The sequence below is a fragment of the Gossypium arboreum genome, chromosome 9 (genome assembly GCF_025698485.1).
Source record: "Gossypium arboreum isolate Shixiya-1 chromosome 9, ASM2569848v2, whole genome shotgun sequence".
Classification (NCBI taxonomy): domain Eukaryota; kingdom Viridiplantae; phylum Streptophyta; class Magnoliopsida; order Malvales; family Malvaceae; genus Gossypium; species Gossypium arboreum.
This window is the reverse complement of record NC_069078.1, coordinates 86019481-86041851: the sequence shown is the minus strand read 5'-3', so window position 1 is coordinate 86041851 and position 22371 is coordinate 86019481. Positions and strand designations below refer to the sequence as shown.

At 34.5% G+C, this 22371-nt stretch overlaps 1 protein-coding gene and 1 long non-coding RNA gene across 2 annotated transcripts; both read right to left on the bottom strand.

Moving 5' to 3' along the window:
• Window positions 1-1101: 1101 nt before the first annotated feature.
• LOC108455714 (probable phosphoinositide phosphatase SAC9) lies at window positions 1102-18481 on the bottom strand. Its single transcript, XM_053018657.1, has 17 exons — window positions 18348-18481; window positions 17743-17835; window positions 17041-17639; window positions 15937-16069; window positions 14068-15284; window positions 13402-13509; window positions 13090-13260; window positions 12111-12350; window positions 10872-11306; window positions 9036-9845; window positions 7794-7948; window positions 6765-6828; window positions 6229-6299; window positions 5602-5692; window positions 2200-2649; window positions 1866-2096; window positions 1102-1590 (listed from the first exon to the last, which is right to left on the bottom strand). The coding sequence occupies exons 2-17, from the start codon at window positions 17753-17755 to the stop codon at window positions 1303-1305; spliced, it is 5076 nt and encodes a 1691-aa protein (XP_052874617.1). The 5' UTR covers window positions 17756-17835; window positions 18348-18481; the 3' UTR covers window positions 1102-1302.
• Window positions 18482-20099: 1618 nt separating this feature from the next.
• On the bottom strand, window positions 20100-21118 carry LOC128280700 (uncharacterized). Its single transcript, XR_008270821.1, has 2 exons — window positions 21079-21118; window positions 20100-20389 (listed from the first exon to the last, which is right to left on the bottom strand). It is a non-coding gene; the product is annotated as an uncharacterized LOC128280700 (long non-coding RNA).
• Between the last annotated feature and the right edge of the window lie 1253 nt (window positions 21119-22371).

Below are 22371 nucleotides of genomic sequence, written 5' to 3'. Positions count from 1 at the left end.
TCAATCTTTACGTTCTTCTATGCAGATGAATAGGAAAACTATTTTTATTTTTTCATTCTTTTTCTTAGCAAGAAATCATACTATTTTCAAATGATATTTTTTATTTAGATATTTAAATTCAAATAAAATTTTGATATTATTTCAATTTGTTCCTTCAAAATAATGGCATTTTAGAATGTAGACTAACACAATCTTGTATTTAAATTAAGTAATCGTTTATGAAATTATAAAGTTTTATTCTGTCTTATAAGCAAACCTTGTCCAAAAAAAAGCCTTGAATAATTCAATTCAATAACTTAAACCAACAGAAAGAAAACACCGTAATCAAACACATTACTATAAATTAAGACCAAGAGAGAGAAAAAAAAAGGATTAAAATTATAGATTTAAAATGATAACCTGCCACATCAATGCAATCCCAAAGCTATGAAATTGAAATCTCTATTGAATTGAAACTGAAAACTTGCACAAGTACAGGAAAAAAAATCATTGAATTGAAATGAAATCATGTTCAATCTTAAAAAAAAAAAAAACATAATTATAACTTGAAAAATGTACTTTTGATTCTTTTAGAGCCTTTGAAATCAGCATTCAGCATTCAGTCATCTTCCTCATAATCAGCACCAGCTGCAGCATTATGAATGTTTAATCCTTCAATCAGCTTAGCTTTCCTTTATCCATTTGCCAGCTTCTTCAGGCTGAATCTGCAATAATAAACATGAACATGGTAAATATATATATACATACATAAAAGATTTGTATAAACTTAAAAACAAATACAAATTCTGTTATGTTATGTTATCGATTATTATGAGACGAGTATATATTTAATATCTAAAATTTGTTTATGTATTTCGAGAATTATACCCCATGTCTCGTATTAAAACATGTTTTGAACATAGATATCAAACACAGGTATTTTTTAAAACGAATTGAAGAGTTCCGAGTAACATAGGTCGTAGCACGTAAAAAACCAACCTCTTGTGCTGGTTAGGAGGCTCCATTTCAGACTTGTTGGCAGCTGGGTCAGCACTTATAGCAGCATGGATTTTCTTGTAACAAGGCCTCGATTTTATACTCATTAACATAGGCTAAGACCTATTTTCTGAACAAATTCATCCAGGAAGTAAGATACATCACTTAAAATTCTCAAGGGCTCATATCATTCATTACACCAATAGATATTAAATTGTTAATTTCTATGCTAATATACAACATACATATATATGAATATGAAAACAAGCACAAAGAAACCCAAAACCAATCTTTAAACCCATTTTTTCCACCTGGGTTAAAGTAATGTCAAACTGCAGAAAGGCTAGCCCACTTGCCAAGATCATAAGGATCAGCGCAGTAATACAACTTGATTCTATTTGACAGAGACAAGCCTGCAGCAACAGCAGGAGCTCTAAAACTAGAATCATCCTGCTCCGCCGGCTTGTCTGTAAATGCTGCAACATCTCCCAGAAGTTTGAAAGAGATTCTTTCTGTTTGTAATTGTCTAGGGAAATCAAAGTACATTACTGTTCCTGGTTTGGCCTCCGGCAATCTGTATTCTGCAATAGTCACCATGTTGGATCCTATTCCTTCCTGTAATATTGTTCTAATAAGTTCCCCAGAAAAATGTCAAAGTAAAGATAAAACGTAATCCTGAATAGCACACAAAAAGTTTTTTTTTTTTTTCTAAAATATAATTGTAACTTTTGTAAAAATTAGCCAAAATTGTTAAATAGTATGAAACAAAAATCAGACAAAGGGAAGCTAATTTTAGTACTGAACTCTTCAAAATCTAAAAATAGGGTTCAGTACTAATATCCAGGTTAAAATTAAAAAGCAGTACCATAAAGACAGGTCTTAATAGATACCTGGAGTGCAGATACTTGAATATATAGAACAGCTGGAGAGATATGTCTATCTTCTAAAAATGTTTCTGACGTGTCCCAGATATCTGTATCTGAAGAAGGTGAATGGGTAATTCGAGGTTTTATTGCATTAAAAGCATCCAGTCGGAATCCAGCAAGCAATGGTGAAGATGGAGGTAGATACTGCTCTAAGACCAGATCGTAGTCCATTAGCCTCTCCGCCACAATTGGAACCTGAAAGTGAAGAAGGATTAACAAGGGCAATGCATACACATCATGACCATAGAGCAAAACACTGGAACAATGCATAAACAGTGGATTAAAGCGTAAATATTACCTTGAATCTATTTAACTGTGGTGCTCTGTCCAGCCAGTTTCTCTGGTCAGAGCTTTCTGACGATGTAAGCTCCATCTCTTTTTTCACAGGGATTCCAGCTATCACTATTCGTTTGGCATGAAGGCAAGGACTAATTTCAGTTGCTCCTCCAAAAGAGGCACGTCGAGTTTCTTGTGCAAAGGGATTTTCATCCAGAGATAATAAACTGAAGTCGTTCCCAAAATTTACAGAGCTTGAACCAGGCCGCTGAAGGCGCAGTGTTATCCAAACAATGCGACATCTAATAGGATTCTTGAAAGTAAATTTTATATGACGGGGCAACTTATCTTCTCTGGTTGACTTTTCAGGTCCATAAAATTCTGGTGACGAGGATATCAGGGACTGGACATCCCATTTTCCAACACAGGACCTTTCTTCCCTGTCTATTTTATTGCTTGCCCAGATTTGGACCTGTGTAATAACAGAAGAAGCTATTCAAAAGAATCCATAACCTTGCGAAAACTTAAAAAGACTACCTTTTTATTGCAGAAATGAAACCTATATTTGTCAGACTTCAGTTTCCTAATTAAAGAATATTTGAGTGTATCAAATAGGATTCTGTAAATATTTTATGCCTAACTTTAAGGCTGTTTTTAGGTACAGCATCCCTAGAATTAGTCTGTTTCCTAGTGTGAAGTTTCCTAAGTTAGGCTCACTATGTGTATAAATATTTATGTAATTTCTTGTGAAAAATATAATCAAAATAGCCTGTTTTTAACATGGTATCAGAGCTTTTTTAGCCCGATTTCTGGGATTTTTTTCTTTGTCTGGCGATTTTTTCCTGATTCCAACCAGCCCTCAAGCCTATAGAATTTGTTCAAACGAAACATGACTGAAACTGTCAATATCAGTAACACTGGGGATGTCTCAGAAGTTTCTATGAACAACTCAAACCCAACAAGTGAGTTTCAGAACATCCAAGTAGCCTACAGGCTAAATGGGAAAAATTACCTGAAGTGGTCTCAACTGGTTCGTACGTTCTTGAAGGAAAGAGGAAAGCTGAGTCACTTACTCAAAACTGGACCTAAAGAAGGAGATCCTAAGTTTGATGCTTGGGATGAACAAGACTCTATGGTAATGTCTTGGTTATGGAACTCTATGATGCCAGAAATCAGTGATACATGCATGTTTCTTAACACATCCAAAGAAATATGGGAAGCTGTGAAACAGACTTATTCTAAAGTTCGAGATGCTGCTCAAATCTATGAAATCAAGACTAAGATTTCATCTACCAAGCAAGGAAGTCGATCAATCACGGAGTATTCCAATCTGTTGCAAAGTTTATGGCAAGAGATGGATCATTACCAGTGCATTCAGATGAAGTGCAGTGAAGATGCAGCACTCCTGAAAAGGTTCGTTGAAAAGGATCGAATTTATGATTTTCTTGCTGGACTAAATGTTGAGTTTGATGCAGTAAGAGTTCAAATACTTGGAAAAGAGGAACTACCATCACTAAATGAGACAATTGCAATTGTTCGTGTTGAGGAAGGAAGAAGAGGAGTTATGGTTGAGAACAGTCAAGTGGATAGTTCAGCCTTGGTTACAAAAGTTGTAAGTTAGAGGAGATTTAGCCTGGAGCAGCCAACTAGTGAAGATAATAGACAGACAGAACGTACAAAGCCTATTAACAGGGATTCCGTATGGTGCACCTATTGTAAAAAGGCCCGTCACACTAAAGAAAGATGCTGGAAACTCCATGGGAAGCCACAGACAACAAACAAAAATTTTTCAAAAAAAGGTGGACAACCAAAGGGACAAGGGCGAGCAAATACAGCAAGACAACTGGATGGAAAAAATAATTCTCAGGAATCACCTGTTGAATTCAATAAAGAAGAAATTGAGAAGTTAAAAAATTTGCTGGGATCATTGGAAAAATCTTCTTCAACAGGTACTTGTAGTTTGGCTTTTTCAGGTATATCCTCTTCTCAAGATTCTAAAGTCTCAGATACAGTCACCAAAAGTTCTTGGGTCATTGACTCAGGAGCTACGGACCACATGACCCACTCCTCACAAAAATTTGTTTCATATACACCTTGCCCTAGTAGTAGAAAAATAATAGTAGCCGATGGTTCTGTGATCACAGTGGCTGGTCAGGGTGATATTGTTATAAACAAAACCCTTACTCTTAAAAATGTCCTTCATGTTCCAAAACTATTTACCAATCTTTTATCCATTCAAAGAATTACCAAAGACTCTAACTGTAAAGTGGTTTTCTATCACAATCGATGTCTTTTTCAGGAACAGAATACGAGGAGGATGATTGGACATGCTAAGGAAGTAAATGGCCTATACTATCTTGAAGAATCCAGTGGAGAAGTTAGTGCTCTAAATTCCTCACCTTCATCTTTCATATCTGAATCTATTAAAACCAATAAAGACCAAATTTGGCTCTATCACCTTCGCCTTGGTCATCCATCGTTTAGAGTCCTTAAAATTATGTTTCCTTCATTGTTCAAAGGATTAACTGTTGAAAAATTTCATTGTGATATCTGTGAACTTGCAAAACATAAACGTACCTCTTTTCCAATAAGCAATAAAAGAACATCCACTCCTTTTACTCTTATTCATAGTGATGTTTGGGGGCCATCCACTATTTCAAATATTTCTGGGGCTCGGTGGTTTGTATCCTTTATTGATGATTGTACTCGTGTGTCTTGGATATTTCTTTTAAAACAAAAATCTGATGTAAGGTCTGTCTTTCCAACCTTTTACAACATGATCAAAACACAATTTGGAGCTGAAATAAAAAGGTTTAGGTCAGACAATGCCAAGGATTATTTCAATCAATTTCTCTCAACATATTTCCAAGAAAGAGGCATTATACATGAGTCATCTTGTGTTAGTACACCCCAACAAAATGGTGTTGCCGAAAGAAAGAATGGTCACATTTTAGCTATTACAAGAGCCCTTTTGTTCCAAAAAAATGTCCCTAAACAATATTGGGGGGAGGCTGTTTTAACTGCTACTCATTTGATAAATAGATTGCCTACAAAAGTCCTTGAATCTCAAAGTCCTATGCAAGTTCTAGCAAAATTCTTTCCTGATTTCAATACTTCAAGTAACCTTACTCCCAAAATATTTGGCTGTGTTGCTTTTGTACATGTTCATTCTCAAAATAGAGGAAAATTTGATCCACGAGCTGTCAAGTGTGTCTTTCTTGGTTATTCTTCCACTCAAAAGGGGTACAAATGCTATCATCCAGCCACAAAAAAAATTTTTGTAACAGCAGATGTTACTTTTGCAGAACAAGAGAATTTCTTTACTCGTCCTTATCTTCAGGGGGAGATCTTATTCACAGAAGATAAGGACAAAGAATTCTTTCTTCTTGACATTCCAGCTCCTGTCCAGCAACCAAACACTCACATTCCAGCTCCTGTCCAGCAACCAAACACTCCCACTCAGTCCTTGCCTACTAACCAACCTGCCCGACTTGAAACAATGGCCCCTATACAACCTGAAACAGAGCCTAATACACCCAAATCACCAAGAGGAATTCAGGACACTACTCGTCCTTTACTGGTTTACTCAAGGAAGAAGGCACCGGTGCAAGTTCAATCATCTTCTTCTCCTATACGACCTGAGGTAATTGCTGAACCTACTTTGAATTCTAATACTGCAAATTTAGATGATTTTCCCATTGCTATTAGAAAGGGGACTAGAACCTGTACAAAACATCCCTTGTACCTATTCATGTCTTACAAAAACTTGTCCCATAACCACAAAACCTTTCTTACCAGCCTAAATTCTATCTCCATTCCCAAAACTGTATCCGAGGCATTAGAAGATGAGAATTGGAAAAATGCCATGAAAGTTGAAATGGAAGCTCTTGAAAAAAATAAGACATGGGACTTAGTGAAATTACCGAGAGGAAAGAAACCAGTGGGATGTCGCTGGGTGTACACAGTGAAATATAAGTCAGATGGTTCTTTGGAGAGGTACAAAGCAAGATTGGTTGCTAAAGGGTACACTCAAATGTATGGAATAGACTACCTTGAGACATTTGCCCCTGTAGCAAAGATGAACACTGTAAGAGTGTTGTTGTCACTAGCTGCCAACCGAGGCTGGAAATTACAGCAATTTGACATCAAAAATGCCTTTTTACACGGTGATCTTGAGGAGGAAGTCTATATGGATGTTCCTCCAGGATTCGGTCCAAATACAGGACAGGTAGTTTGCAGACTAAAAAAGGCTTTGTACGGACTAAAACAGTCCCCGAGGGCTTGGTTTGGAAGATTTACCAAAGTAATGCTCAAGTTGGGGTATAAACAGAGTCAAGGAGATCACACTCTATTTGTAAAACACTCATCTTCAGGGGGAGTGACTGCTTTATTAGTCTATGTTGATGACATTATAGTGACTGGTGATGATCTAGAAGGAATGGAGAATTTAAAGAAATGCCTAGTAAAAGAATTTGAAGTCAAAGAGCTCGGTAAGTTAAAATATTTCCTTGGTATTGAAGTGGCACACTCTCGGGAAGGAATATTCATATCTCAGCAAAAATACATAGTTGATTTGTTGACAGAGACGGGCAAGTTGGGCTGTAAACCAGCAGAGACACCCATAGAGGTGAACCACAGACTTGGAAATGCACTAGAAGATGCAGCAGTTGATAAAAGGTCATATCAAAGACTTGTGGGGAAGCTCATTTACTTGTCTCATACCAGACCAGATATTGCCTATGCAGTAGGTGTTGTAAGTCAGTTTATGCACAATCCCAAAGAATCACATCTTAGAGCCGTATATCAGATTCTACAGTACTTAAAGGGCACACCAGGCAAAGGAATCCTATTTAAAAAGGGGCAGAATTTAACCCTTGAAGCCTATACTGATGCAGATTATGCAGGATCTATGGTTGATAGAAGATCAACCTCGGGCTATTGTACTTTCCTAGGAGGCAACCTTGTGACTTGGAGGAGTAAAAAACAAAATGTTGTGGCTAGATCTAGTGCAGAAACTGAATTTAGGGCGATGGCTCTTGGAGTTTGTGAGTTGTTATGGCTAAAAATTATTTTGGAAGATTTGAAGATCGAGTGGGAAGGTCCAATGAAGTTGTATTGCGATAATAAGTCTGCTATCAATATTGCACATAATCCAGTTCAACATGATCGAACGAAGCACGTTGAGGTTGACAGACATTTTATAAAGGAAAAACTGGACAGTGGCTTAATTTGCACTCCATTTGTGTCCACTGATGGTCAACTAGCAGACATACTTACCAAAGGATTGTCTGGGAAGTTGTTTCAGAAATTAGTAAGCAAGCTGAGAATGGATGATATCCACTTCCCAGCTTGAGGGGGAGTGTCAGATTTCAGTTTCCTAATTAAGGAATATTTGAGTGTATCAAATAGGATTCTGTAAATATTTTATCCCTAACTTTAAGGCTTTTTAGGTACAGTATCCCTAGAATTAGTATGTTTCCTAGTGTAAAGTTTCCTAAGTTAGGCTCACTATGTCTATAAATATTTATGTAATTTCTTGTGAAAATATAATTGAAATAGCCGTTTTAACACTAAAATATAATCTGAGACTGGAGCTAATTTATTTTCAGTTTGTACCTTTTCAAAGCATATTTAGCAGCAAATACTACAGTTGTATAGCCTAAATAGCCTGTTTTAGTATTAGGGGGAGCCTTCCAATATGAATGTGGTGATCCAGAATAGAGTGGAGTGACTAACGACAGGAGTGGTGCTGAATCTGTAGCTGTCTCAACCTACAGTTCATTGTATGTGGTTAGGTGATGAAAGACTAAATCAAAGCATCTCAAATGGTTTTTTTCTCTACAAAAAATATGAAGCATAAAACTTGTAGCATGAAGATTACATAGTACCAGTACACGCATATTCCTTAATCATCCTCTACGAACAAAAAATTAAACTTTCTCCATCCTGACTTTCTAGACATGTCTATTATTAGAAATGCTAGATAAGTCTGAGATCGGTAAAAAGGATAAAAGTTCCATTTTATCAATTTTTTTAAAATTTTCCACATACTGAATTTATTAATAATATCACAAAATTATTTTAAAAGTTTTTGCCTCAAAACTCAAATAATGATAGGAAATTGGGGCAATGCACTTAATATGCAAACCTAGTCTTTCTAGCAAAAAGAATAGCTTTCCTAATTTATTCAACTGCCAAGAAGAACAAACTAGGCGCTTATAAAAATACGTTAATGCATTTGATAACCCAATTATAGTCAGATATTTGATTTTTGGTACCTAAATTTTAAAAAAATGTGCAATTAGGGTACACGAACTTTGCTTCTACTTGAGAACACATTGCAAATTTCTCTAACAACGTTAGAAGGGAACCCAACATATCTCCAATAGCTTACCAAAATGTACCAGCTGTCAGGTTTTTATTGGCCATTGGAGAAGCATCACTTTATGAATATGAAATATGCTTCATTTAACCTAATTGTTCATTTTGAACTTAAGGTATCAAATCGAACAATTAACTATAGTTCAATTATCAAATCTGCCATTAACCTCATAATGAAATACAAATAGGTTCCTGTTTTTAATGAGGCAACAGGTCATTGGCATAAGACAAAAGATGCAATGCATTTCATAGCTTGGAACGATGATGGTAGACAAGAAGCATAAAGCAGGAGAAGATAGAATCCTCCATATCCTTCCCGATTTAGGCTGAACCTAAAAGGATAGTTGGTAGCAGACTCTTATCATGCCAATACATAGTAAGCCAGGTTATTTCAAGAGAACCATTCAACTAATCCAGACATTGCATCAATAAAAGAACAATGTGATCAGCATATCAAAATAGAAGCCAAGATTATACCGAATGTAGAAAGCTGGCAAATGGAAACTCCGCGAGCGATTCTTCCCTATTAAGTAATTGTTTCAAAACTTTAGCAGCTCTCAGATTACCAGAGGACTGACTCCTTTCAGAAAGGCTACCCAGGAAGGAGGATCCTGTAACCTCATCCAGAGCATTATGTGCTGCACTATCAGCACGGACTTTTCTTCGTGAGCTAATCAAGACCCTAACATAGTCCAAGACCAATGCATCAAGAATTATCTCATGACAGCACTTCCTGCAAATAACACTGTCCAGTGCCTCTGAACGATTTGTAGTGAGACCAACTTGGTTAGAAAAGCCATTGTAATTCATCGTCTCCCTTGAATAATTTGGCAGAAGAAGGGCTCCTCTCCCTGCAGAGCAAACTCGACAAGCCTTGCTCTGACATTGAGAACACAAGAAGATAGATTTCGAACCTTCTGTAGATGGCAACGCAGAGGAATCAGATCGAGTTGCCTTAGTCTCAGCACGCACTTCACACTTGCCACCGGCACAGTAGTCCCCAATTTTGCTGATGTTCCAGTAATCAATAACATTATCCTCAATATTCCCAAGACCAATAGCACCATTAATCTTATCCTCAAGAGCAGCTTGCCCAAGCAAAGCAAGGGTGCTTGCAACCCTGCACAGTCTTCCTATGGATGATTCATCGAGCAAAAAATTTGGATTTACAGTTGCCGGATCAATTCCAATACACAATAAAGCTCTATCTCTTTCAGCTGCAGAAATATTCAGATGGAGGCGTTCAATTTCTAGCTTCATGGCTTCAAGGAAGTTTAGCTTTCTTTCCTGCAAAATTGGATAAATTGAATGGGCAAGTTAATAATCTATCAGGTTATAATTATAATTACCTAAAAACTTGCATATTTATCTATTGGAACTTCATGTAACAAGTAGAATATATATTCTGTATAGCCTATACATGCATTCAGATCATGCTACACCCACAAAGAAAAAAAAAATCAGATAAACAAGAAAAAAAAAAAAGTCAACATTGTGAGTATTTTCCAGTGAAAATAAGAAGAGGAATAGGTGGATATCCGTAACCTTTCTCAATCAAGATGAGATGCAGCAATTCAGATAAACAGGGAACTGAGGCCCATAGATATATCACCTTTTGCCTCATTATAATGTTCCCAGGAATTAATCCTCATTTTTGGTATAGATGGGTTATACTTTGGACAAGTTTGGACATTTTAGTTAATCACTGAAAGAAAAGTTCAAATTAATTGTAACAATAGAAGGTTCTCTTGCAGACTTCAATTGAGCAAATGACTGTTGGGGATGGGGCCAGGGGAGGATGGTCAAAAATAGTAAATTCCCATTGAATAAAGGAAGCTTTAGAGATCATTACCTGTAAAAGATGTAAAAGGATCCAGAAAACAAAATTACTAAACTATAAATTCTCACTCCCTCATGAGCATACATACATAGCTTGAACTACCAGACCATTGATCAAATATGAAATCGGACATGTACACAACAGATTAGATACCAATGAGAATATCATCCCTGGATGCTCTTTCTACGACCAATTCCTATTTATCTTCTATTTGACACATATGATGGAGAAAAAACAAAGAAGCATCTGTAAACTCATCATAATACAAAAAGCAATCACCTAATCAAGAATCATAAATGAAAAAAGTTAAAAAATAAATAAATAAACGAAGACGACAAGGAATCATAAGTAGCATTCAGCTCAATTGACTCATGGAGGACCAGAGCTTTCAATGGAGAGAATATTTAGGATTTTATTGTTTTCCCCAAACATATGAGGTCAAAGAAACAGACAAGTCACAAGTAATAACATACCATACGTTGCCCTGCAAAGAATTTTACACAGTTTATGTACTTCTGCGTAGCACTATCTTGAGGCCTTCCATCCTGTGATGTAGAGGGTTTATGATCAGTTTCAGGACCATGATAGTCCACAAAAGACTGGTCCAGAAAATCAAGCAAGTCACCGCCCCCGTAAGTAACATTTTCTGTAACTGGCTGAGGAACGGGTTCAGAAAGCATGTCACCTCCAGTTAATAGGTCAACCAAATCATTTGCAGAACCCTGTTTTGCCAATATTGACACAGCTTGACTGGATAGAGAACTGCCAGAAAATGGGTTTGTGTCCGAACTGGGCAAAAAAGAATTGCTGTCCTTTTGAGATTTCTTTGCAAGCTCAGTTAGTCTCGCACCAGTCCCTTCATTAGCAAATACACCATTCCAGGGGAGAGAAACTCCAAGGATTTCTACCTATAAATAATTTCAATACTTACAGAATAATTAGCAAGCATTAGCAAACCAACTGCCTAAATCAAAATAAAATGAGGACTGAAACATATTAAAGAAGCAGGTAGGAAAGAAAATTAGAATTAATATTCAAAATTGTCAATGCAATTGCAGATGAATGGAGAGAAGCATTGTATCTAAGAGAAGAAAATGGCACAGTATATTTAACTGCAATTCCCCCCAATGATTATGAAAATTATAAAGCTATCCATAATCACAATAACACAGTTTCTTTGCTTGAAAGATCTTACTCCATTAACAGCTCTAATTTCCCTACAACCTCCTTGAGCTCTTGCATAAAAAATTAATAATGCAGAGCAAAAATAATCAGATGCAATCTCTTTCTTGTGGTTTCCTATAACTTTATTCATCTATCACTAAACCTCTACTTTCAAATACCCATTACATGCCCATGTCACCTAGTCCAGTGAAACACGTTAATTGTGCAACAAAGAGGCAAATTTAGAATAAAAGAAATACACTAGATCAGGCAACACATTTCTGAAAAGTGAGAACTGCATATACCTCACATTAACAGCTCAAATTTCTCTCCAGCCCCCTTCTTGCCTCTTTATACCTCACATTAACACCATGCAATCTCTTTCTGATGGCTCCATATTACTTTATTCATCTAGCACTAAACCTCTACTCAAACACTCCATACATGCATACGACACCCATTCCAGCAAACACGGTAATTGCGCAATAAAGAGGCAAATTTAGATAAGACATACAGAACATCAGGCAACACATGAGAACTGCCTTTACCTCACCAAGAGTCATAGGACTTCCAGATTCAGCAGGATAAAATGTAAGTGCCACTACACGAGTGAGAAAGTCCAATTCTCCCTCTAATTCTTCAAAATCATACAATAATGATAAAGACGATGTAACTTGATCATGAAGGCGTGCACCAGCTCCGGTGACAGCCATATCCTCAGCACTAATTGCACCTGATAAGGGAATCAGAAGATTTGTCCCATTTCCGCACCGGGGTATGGAAGCTCCCTATCAATACAATCCAAAACAAGATTAGAAAACTACTAAAAGAAATCGGCATGAATGGAAAAACCATTCTATTTTAAGGGAAACTTTAGAGAAAGGAATTTATGGATGTGGTTGGTAGAGTGGAAAAGTGTAAGGATGGAAGGATGGAAAAAGGAGGGTGAAAAAATGAAAAGAACATAAATTTTGAGTGTGTTTGGTAGGAAAGAAAAATGAGAGTCAAGAAAGTAGGAAAGATGATTATTTTTCACCCTAATGCATAAAATCAAATCATTTCAAATTGGAATGATGAGAGAGAAAATGAGAGAGATGTGAGTTAAGTAAGCATATTTACGAGATTATCCATTTTAAATTTTTATCTTTTTATCTTAATTTACAAAGGGAATAATGGTAAAATAATATAATTTTCATTTTCTTTCATCTTATTTTTCAACTCTATCGAGCAATAAAAGATATGTTTTCTATCGAGCAACAAAGGAAGTTAGTTTTTATTTCCACATTTCCATATTTCCTACCAAGCACACCAATGGAAATAAAAGATATCTTTTCCATCTTTTAACTTTTCTCCTCCTCCCATTTTCCCATCTTCTCAATTTACTTTCCACCCTCCCCAGCAAAACGTAAAAGAATTTCATAAAAGTTAAAGGTAGAAGCATTAGACTACAATCATACAAGGCAAACTGGCAAACATACACCTCACAACCTAAGGAGAATTGGTGAAAGACGATGCAAGTAAACGAACCTCAACAACCAGCTTAAGCCCATCTAGGTTACGTCCTGTCCTTACATCAACAGTTGAAGGATAAGTTGAGTCATCTGCACCATGGGAAACTGTGAGTAGCAGCTGACAGACATGGCAGGGTTCACCAAGATAGATAAAAAGTTCAACAACATCCGCAGCTTGGGGACAAACCTGAAAGAAACAAGTAGATGCATGCATTCCAACAAATAATTAAAAAGAAAACCCAATATCAACAATATAGAGAAGGGCAAAGTAGAATTACTAAGTTACAAAATAGTTTTCCTAGATGATGAAAAGAAATACTATTAGTACCCAGATTAGATCCTTTTTCTTGAAACTCAGTAGACTAGCTCCACCATTGGAGGTTAGGAACATACTGCCAACTGGTTTAAGAAGGAAACCAGATGGTCGAGAAAGTACCTGTGACGAACAGTAAGATAGTGAATGTAGGCTGATATATACAGAAAAATCAACTAGATCTCATTCAAATTAAATATTGCTTTTAGACGAAAAATAAATCCTTAAGTGGAAACTGAGTGTTTACTTGAAACAAAAAAACTCTAATAAACAAGTTTAAAAAATACTTATAATCCAAGGAATGTGGCATGGTAATGCAAATAACAAACTCAAATGTTTTCAATAGCATATGTTACGAATCAAAATACTGAATCAGTTACTAACTTATTGGTTAATTGTCATCTTATAATAAATTATCACAGGAGGTAGCCACAAGAATGCATGTGTTTGGTTTGAGCAACATAGTTTAAAGTCGAAGGTCTCATTCAATTGTTTCAGAGAGTTTCTTATACCCATTTAAAGTCGAATGCTAAATTGTCCAGAAAACAAAATCATTTGAAGTAAAAGAAAAGATTGATGGTCTATTGAACATTTACTAGCAAGCCAGGGCCAGTACAGCACTACCACCAGTGTCAGATTGTAATGCTAAACCTGAAATCTAGAGACACTAGAATTACATACGTGTAGAGGTTGAAGAGGAACAGATGGAAGATGCTTGAAAAGCCTTAATCCAAGGAACATCTCCAACTGCTTTTGACGAGAACTATCCACAATTGCATTTTTATATCTCCTTTCAAGAGTGATTTTCAGATTCTGCGCTGCAGAAAACTGCTTGAACTTTCCGGCTTCTTCATTAAATATGCTTAGAATTTGGCTATGCATGGCTTTAGAACCTGTATACAGTGTTGCATGGATATCACCAGCAAGCAGGAAAACATCTGCTAGCTGAGATACAGGGGATAAAATTGTTGATCTCTTAAACTCATCAAATGTCATGTCAAATCTCTTCCATGGCTTATCTGGGCATGGATGATTCCATGTTGTGGTCCTTGTATTGTGATCAATATAATAAGTTTTCCCTGTTACTTCATCAGTTCGTTTTTCCCAACCAGGTGGGAGGGGGGCAGTATACCCACCATAGTTATTGACTGGATGGTAACCATATGTCGAATCACTATCAAGAGATATCCCAAGCCGCCTACACTGCTCAACAAATACTTGCAGTGCCCCAAAGAAACTAGCAGCATTGGTTCTGTCCAAAGAATCTGCACAATTGAAACGCAACACACCATTTTGATGGGATCTTAAGCAGAAGGCCCCTTCAAAGCCATCATTGTAGATGATTTCACCTCTGCAATCCTTAAGTCGCTGTCGCGAAGGCAAATAATCACCTTCAGAAATGCCTATAGCCAGAGTAGGTGCTTTTAGAAGTTTCCACAACTCCTCAATTGTTTGTTGTTCACCTTGTAACTTTATTCGGGCATGCCAGTCATAATTTATTAAATGAATTCGAGTATAAGGAAGTTTTCCAGTGGATTTAATATGGTTTAGCGATTCCTCAAAATGGTGAACTAAAATGCACTCAGACTTTCCTTCTCCATTTCTAAGCAAGTTGACACAAACAATTGGAACAAAAGCCTTTGGCTTCTGATTTTGGGCAACACCAACATCTAAGTTACGAGAATCATATCGTTTGCTTAATCTTTGATAGTATTGTGAACTTCCTCTATAAGGTTCCCGATTAGAAACATAAATTTCTGCTTCAGCAGCGGTCATCTTTAATTCAGCGCCCCACCAGATTGGTATTGTGCCCCGTCGCCAAATGTATGTGTTAAAAGGTACACTTTGACCTGCCCTTTTAGGCACCCATACAAGCTGTTCACACTCTACTTCATTCCCTATGAATATAAATGTTCTTTTAAGTCACAAGAAAATGCATGTAATAACAAACAAAGTGGGATGAAAGCCAAGGCAAAATGGAGTGATTCAAAATGAAATAATAATAATAATTTAAACAATAATAAAGAAACTTGCACCTGCATGACATGAAATACAGAGAAAACAAGGTGGAAACACTTGAAAAGAAGGTTTCATTATTTATTTGAATCTAAACCAATTTAGGGTTGCAAGTTTATACACATCTTGAATAAATTTTCACAGTTCTCATTCTGATTGCTCAAAATACTTTAGTATAGATCAAGTGAAGTGTCATCAAGAGATTCTCAAACCAATTATACATTTATGCTACATCAAACTCATAGCAAGACTAACAACATCTGCCATGGTCACATTACAAGCATGTTACTTTAGTGCAAAACTACACATCATTGTACCTCAAAGAAACAGTATAACCATGCACTTTAAGCTATTGTCAATCACCTCCCAGCAGATATATAAGTCAATTCAACATAAAGCATTAAATAGAAAAACAAAAGTTATTTTTTTTTTTAAAAAAAAGAATAAAGAAAAGAAAAGAGTAGCTTTGATAGCAGAAGGTATTAGCAACCATGTCTACATAGGCGTGGGATAAAAATAGTAACTTCATCTTACCTGTGCTAAAACAGGAATTTATGCCCCTAGCCAAATATCGAGTACCAGGATGAAGCCTACTTCGACGAGCTGTGAGAGCAACAATCCCTTCTACCTGACCTGAACTTCCAAAACTTCGACTTTCTGCAAACCCCTATACAATAATATCAAGTAAGAAAGAAGTATTATATTAACCAAATCTAGACATTATATTATCATGTTGTTACCAATATTATTAAAGTAGGTTAGACATAGATAATTGCTTTAACAGGATTACAAGATATTATGATATAGTTGTAGGCTTACTTTTAGGAGACAAAGATGGGAAGACAAAATAGATTAATCATGCTATTTTAGATGCTCAGACACAATTAAAGGAACACCCCAAGTTCCCAACCCCAACCAAAAAAAAAAAAAAACCACTACCCAGAACATTTTTCTTATAGTGAAATTTATGTGCAAAATTTATTTCAAAATGAACAAGTAATAGCAATAAGAGAAGAAAAAGTGAACAAAATTCAAAGATGACAATAAAATAAGAAATTCCAGTCATTCAATGTGTTACTGCTTCAGGAAATAGCAAGTTTAACTGCATTAATTTATTTAATTCTAAAGTCAATTAGGCGGAATTTCTGTGAGATTTGATCTGAAGCTCTGATTCATGTTTTAAGTCATGTATTTTCATGCTCTATCATTAATTAATCCAGATTATAAATTGATAAAAACCAACTACGAAAGATGCATGTTTTGAATGTATACTCTGAGGAAAGTATATCTTGTAAAGCAATTACATCACCAAAATAAGTGTCTAGAAACACCTCCATAGAGTCACCAAACTTGGAACATAAAACGCCAATTCCTATAACTTATTACTTATCCATTCCTCCACTAAACAATTTGGCATCAATTATCAATTTCACGCAATGATTCTCATTCTACATGCATACAGCAACAAGTATATACATGAGGAGAATGTCACAACAAAACAGTCAAGGACATGCCTTGCACAAATAGAACATTTTACTACCACATGGATAGTAAACCAGCAAATACTCTATCTAGAAAGAAATTGCATAAAAAAATCAGATGAGCATTAAATTGAAGATACCGAGTATGAAGCAAAACCTGCAGAAGAATGACACAATGTTGTGTCAACCCAATGTTTTTAAAAGGCATTGAAAGCCATCCATTCCAAACAAATTCATCATCAGGACTGAGCAGGGACATGCGACTTGGAAAAGGTCGAGATATATCTCTTGTCTCACAGAAGTAGTGCTTCCCATCAATGTCAAGTTCTGTTAATTCTTGTACATTCTTTATTTCTCCTTTATCCTGAGGTTGAGGATTATGAAGTGGTATTTTGATCCATTGACTCTCAGCGACAGTAAACACGCATCCCCCACCAGGCAAATAGGGAATGCTAGCAACTAACTTTATAGCAACAAGAAGCAGCCCATAGCTTCCCAAGGCGGCATAACCCAATATTGCTCTGGCATGAATTTTACTCCTACACTGCCAAGGAGATCCATTGGTAATATTATCCAATGCTTCATTCTCGGACCTAAAAACATCAAGACCAAACTTCCCATGATAGCGAAGCACCCCAGTTGTTGGATCGACATAAATAACCTGCGTGTCACTCCTAGAAGACAAGGTAACAATAATATAAACTTCACCTGTATCCAATGTAACCACAACAACAGATGTGCTTCTTGAACCACCACCTACAAGTATAACCAGATATAATCAGCTAAAGCAGTAAACTATATTTAACCAGCCACTAAAAACCACAATTAACCCGAAGAAATAAATACAAAATCTGATCACCTGGTGATTCCATGCGCTCGAAATGGAACTAACAACTAAAAAGTTCCTGAAAATCCACAATTTTCAGTATCCTTGATGGGGAAACTCAATAACCTGCTAAAACAAAATTAAATAAAAAAATTCCTCTTATTTACGTGAACAATTTGAGGAAATGACCAAGAGATACATTCAAATCTGAAGAGAAATAAACTCCCCATGAATGAAAAGCCAATCGCATGGAATCAGAAAAACGATGCGATATAAAATATAAATGAATTCCCCAAAATCTAGATCACAAAGTTTAGCTTTCCTTGTTCCTGAGATCTAAAACATGCAATAATAAACTAAAAAAATGAATTAAAATAGAAAAATAAATACTTAAGCTAAAACTTAGAAGACCACTTGATTTCTCGTTCTTTCACAACGATCTCAAATCGAATTAATCATTGAACAAAAAAGAATCACAATTTCACCTAATTTAGTACTAATTGACTCTGACAAAAAGAATTATAAAATGAAATGAATGAATATTAAGAGAAATTTTGGGAAATGAAAGAAACGAAAATAAATATGTTCTATTATCTAAAATTGAAAAAAAAAAAACTTTGAAAAGCAAATGAACTGACCGGAAATTGGGAACATCGGAAGGACAAAACAGGCACGAAGGGAATAAAATGGTTTAAAAGACCAAGGAAAAAGAAAGTTTGTCTGCGGTTGCGTGCAGAAACTGTTATCCAAGTACCCATGGCCACGTCACTATATTAAAGACCTGTTTGGTTAGGGTTTTTTTCTTTTAATCTATATTTTACATTTGGGTAAACCAAACCTTTAGTCACTAAGTTATGGTTAAATTTTTATTTTGATCTCTTAACTAAGAAAATTATAATTTAGTCACTAAAGTTCTCAAAATTATTTTTTTACTTGGCACTTTTTAATTCATAAAACAACAATTTTAGCTCTCATCTTCTATATTTTTCATCAATTTAACCTTGATTTTATATAAAATTATAAAAACTTAATTTTATTTTAAAATTTTGAAAATTCTATATAAAATTTTATAAAATTAAATCTTAAAAAATTGTTGAAGAACTAATATATATGGGAAATAAAAAAATTCATTTAATAAAATTTGATAACAAATTAAAACAAAACAAAACAAAACAAAGTTAAATTATAACATGTTTCGAAATGTTTTTTTAAATCAAATTAATAATATCCTAAAGTAAAATTCCATGCCCCTAAACCCGAATTGATATTATAAAAGCTTGTAAAATTTATTTTGATGTCATTTTTAACCAAATAAATACAAAATATATCACAAACTTTTTTTTCAGACTTAGTTCAAAAATTTAATCCATTTAAATCATTTTTCAAAACCAAAATTGTAAAAATAAATTATATTATCAATTTTTTCTTTTCCTATGACAAAAAGTTGTCTCAAGAAACATAAGAGGTAAAAATAAAAAGCAATCATTTTACTTGATTGTTTTTATTCTTTTCTTTTCTTTCTTTTAGGATTGGATATTGGATATTTTTATACATGTAATACAATTTTCTCTTACTTTATCTAATTTTGAAATTTTTATCTACTTTTATTTTTATTTAGAGTTTTCTAAGTTTTAAAAAAGAAATTTATTTTTATCATTTTATATATAATGAGGATTAGATTGATAGAAAGTATAAAAATGAGGACTAAAATTATTATATCAATTAAAAAGTGTGGCTTAACCATTGGGTGACCAAAAAATCATTTCTAAAACTTTAGTGACCAATTTGTATTTTTTTTAGTTAAGTGACAAAAACGAAAATTTAGCTATAGGATAGTGATTAATGATGAATGTAACGCCCCCTTTACCCGAGACCGTCGCCGGAGTCGAGCACGAGGCATTACTAAACTTATTTGAGCACTTAAACAAATTCAAACAATTTATATCACACTTTCCAGACAAGCTGTCCAACTGCGTTACAGATGCAAAAAAAATCATATCTCGAGTTACAAAACTCGAAATCCAAATCCGTAAATTTTCCCAAAATCTAGGCTCATATATCTACTTACTAAATTTTTTCTAGAATTTTTGGTTGGGCCAATTAGTACAGTTTATTAGTTGAAGTCTCCCCTGTTTCAGGGTTCAGCTGCTCTGACCCCTGTTCACTACGAACCAAATTTCTCCATGTACAGAATTCAAATAACTAAGACGTTTATTTCTATTAAAAATAGACTCAATAAGGAATCCATACATATATAGTATGACTCCTAATTAATTTTTTATAATTTTTAATGATTTTTACAAATCAGAACAGGGGAGTTCAAAATCACTCTGACCTTGTCTCACAAAAATTCAAATATCTCCTGATATGAAAGCCTTTTGCTTACACCGTTTCTTCTATGTGAAACTAGATTCAATAAGATTTAATTTCATATTTTATTCAACCTATAATTATATTTTTATGATTTATGGTGAATTTTCAAACTCAGACTACTGCTACTAACCAAAAACTATTTTAGTACAAAATGTTGTTAACTAGTTTATAACATCTTTACTTCATTTCATTTAAACTCTATACATGCCATATAAATCTTCAAACATAAAACAAAAGCTACCGGAATTGATCTGGATAGTGTGCTTTGTTGCGTTGATCCGATCTACCCACTTCACTTCAAGTCAATCTACATAAAAATATTAAACACACACAAGTAAGCTTATTGAAGCTTAGAAAGTTCATAGGTTAAAAGTAATGCTTACCAAACATAATATTTCCAAACAATACCAAAACACTTACTAAAGTTTTCTGTGATTCACAACCATTGTTATAATAATTCACATAGTTGAGCTCAACAGTAACAACTACTCAATCTCTTCCATTTGGATCACTTCTCTTTTATTTCTTATAATCAAATTAGGAAACGGCTTACGAAATTGAGTACGTCGTTGCTCAATGCCACGATTCACAACTCAGTATGGTTTTCCTCATTGAAATACCATACCTACATTTTCAACTCGGTATGGGAAATGCCATACCTACATTTCTTAACTCAAGTATGGATTTGATAATACCATACCTACATTTCACATTTCAATATGGGTAATACCATACCTACATTTCACAACTCAGTATGGATGATACCATACCTACATTTCACACTTTGCCATGGAACAACCATGGTCTTATCCAATCAATTCATCACACGTCACGATCTGAACGTACTCAATCCTGCGTTTTCCTAATTTGCATTTCCACATTTATTCTTTCATTAACAAAATCTACACAATCCCACAACAAATTCAGTATATAATAACACATTATAAACTTCAATCATTCACAAATAAACATCTAAATTCAACCATATGAACTTACACGGCTAATTTGTAGAAGATATTGAAATTTAGGGACTATTCGCAACTTTTCTTTTCCTCGTCCTTCTTTGGATTCTTGATCTATAATATAAAATATTTCTACTCATTAGCATTCATTTGATTTCTATTTCACTTCACAATTTATGCTGTTCAAATTTCGAAATTGCACTTTTACCCCAAAATTTAGAATTTTCACAATTTAGTCCCTGCTCAATTCACCCATCAATTGAACTAATTTTTCTCAATTAACACTTTATTTTATCATTATAAACTATTTCAAAACCTTTTATATTCTGAATTTCAACAGCAACCTTCAATTCACAACTTTTTCACAATTAGGTCCTAAATATCATTTCCTATCAAAATCACTTAATAAAACCACCTTAATATGAAATTAGAACTTAAATTTCATAATAATTCATCATAAAATTCCATTACCCATCCAGGGTAACTTCCAATTTCACCCATAAAATAAAAAACTAATGAATTCTACAAGTGGACCTAATTGTAAAAGTCATAAAAACATAAAAATTATCAAGAAAAAGCAAGAATTAAACTCACATGATGTAAAAATATGAAAAAACCAGCTTTCTCCAGACCTTCTATGGCGTTTTGGCTGAGAAAATATGAAGAAATGTCTAGATTTTTCAATTACATCATTATTTAACTATTAAATTTTATCTATTTCCAATTTTGCCCCTTGTTCACATTGTTTTCTTGCTTATTTCATACCCAAACCGTCCAGCCATTAACCTTTGGGTCTAATTGCTCTTTAAATCCATCTTTTAAATACTTAAGCTATTTACTCACAATTTAACAAATTTTGTGCTATTTTCAATTTAGTCCTTTTAATTAATTAGCCATCCAAACGTTAAAATTTTCTAACGAAACTTTAATACTAACTCAATGACACTCCATAAATATTTATAAAAATATTTATAGCTCGATTTTCAACTTTGAGGTCTCGATATCTCATTTTTGACCCGTTTGACCTAATAAATTCTTTTAATTCACTAATTTCACCATTTCACAAATTCTTCTGAATTCTTACTTAACTCATAAATATTAAATTACTATCTTGTTCAATCTTATTTGTCGAATTTAGTGATCTCAAATCACCATTTCCGACACCACTGAAAATTAGGCCGTTACAATGAAGTTCACCCTTTATATTTTTTTCATTTTAGGTTGAGTATTTGATAAATTTATTTTCTTTTATTAAGAACGCATATAAAATTCGTCAACATTTCATTAAGATCTGCATAAAAGTTCAACTCCATTATATTGTTAAAAT

Bases quoted from the DNA above. Each gene is read 5' to 3' on its own strand.
- LOC108455714 (XM_053018657.1), bottom strand. The intron at 13,261-13,401 runs GTACTAATAGTA...TGTTTCTTTCAG, and splicing joins AGAAAAAGGATCTAATCTGG to GTTTGTCCCCAAGCTGCGGA. The intron at 6,300-6,764 runs GTCTCTGTCAAC...TGTAATTTCCAG, and splicing joins GTTTACAGCCCAACTTGCCC to CCTCGGTTGGCAGCTAGTGA.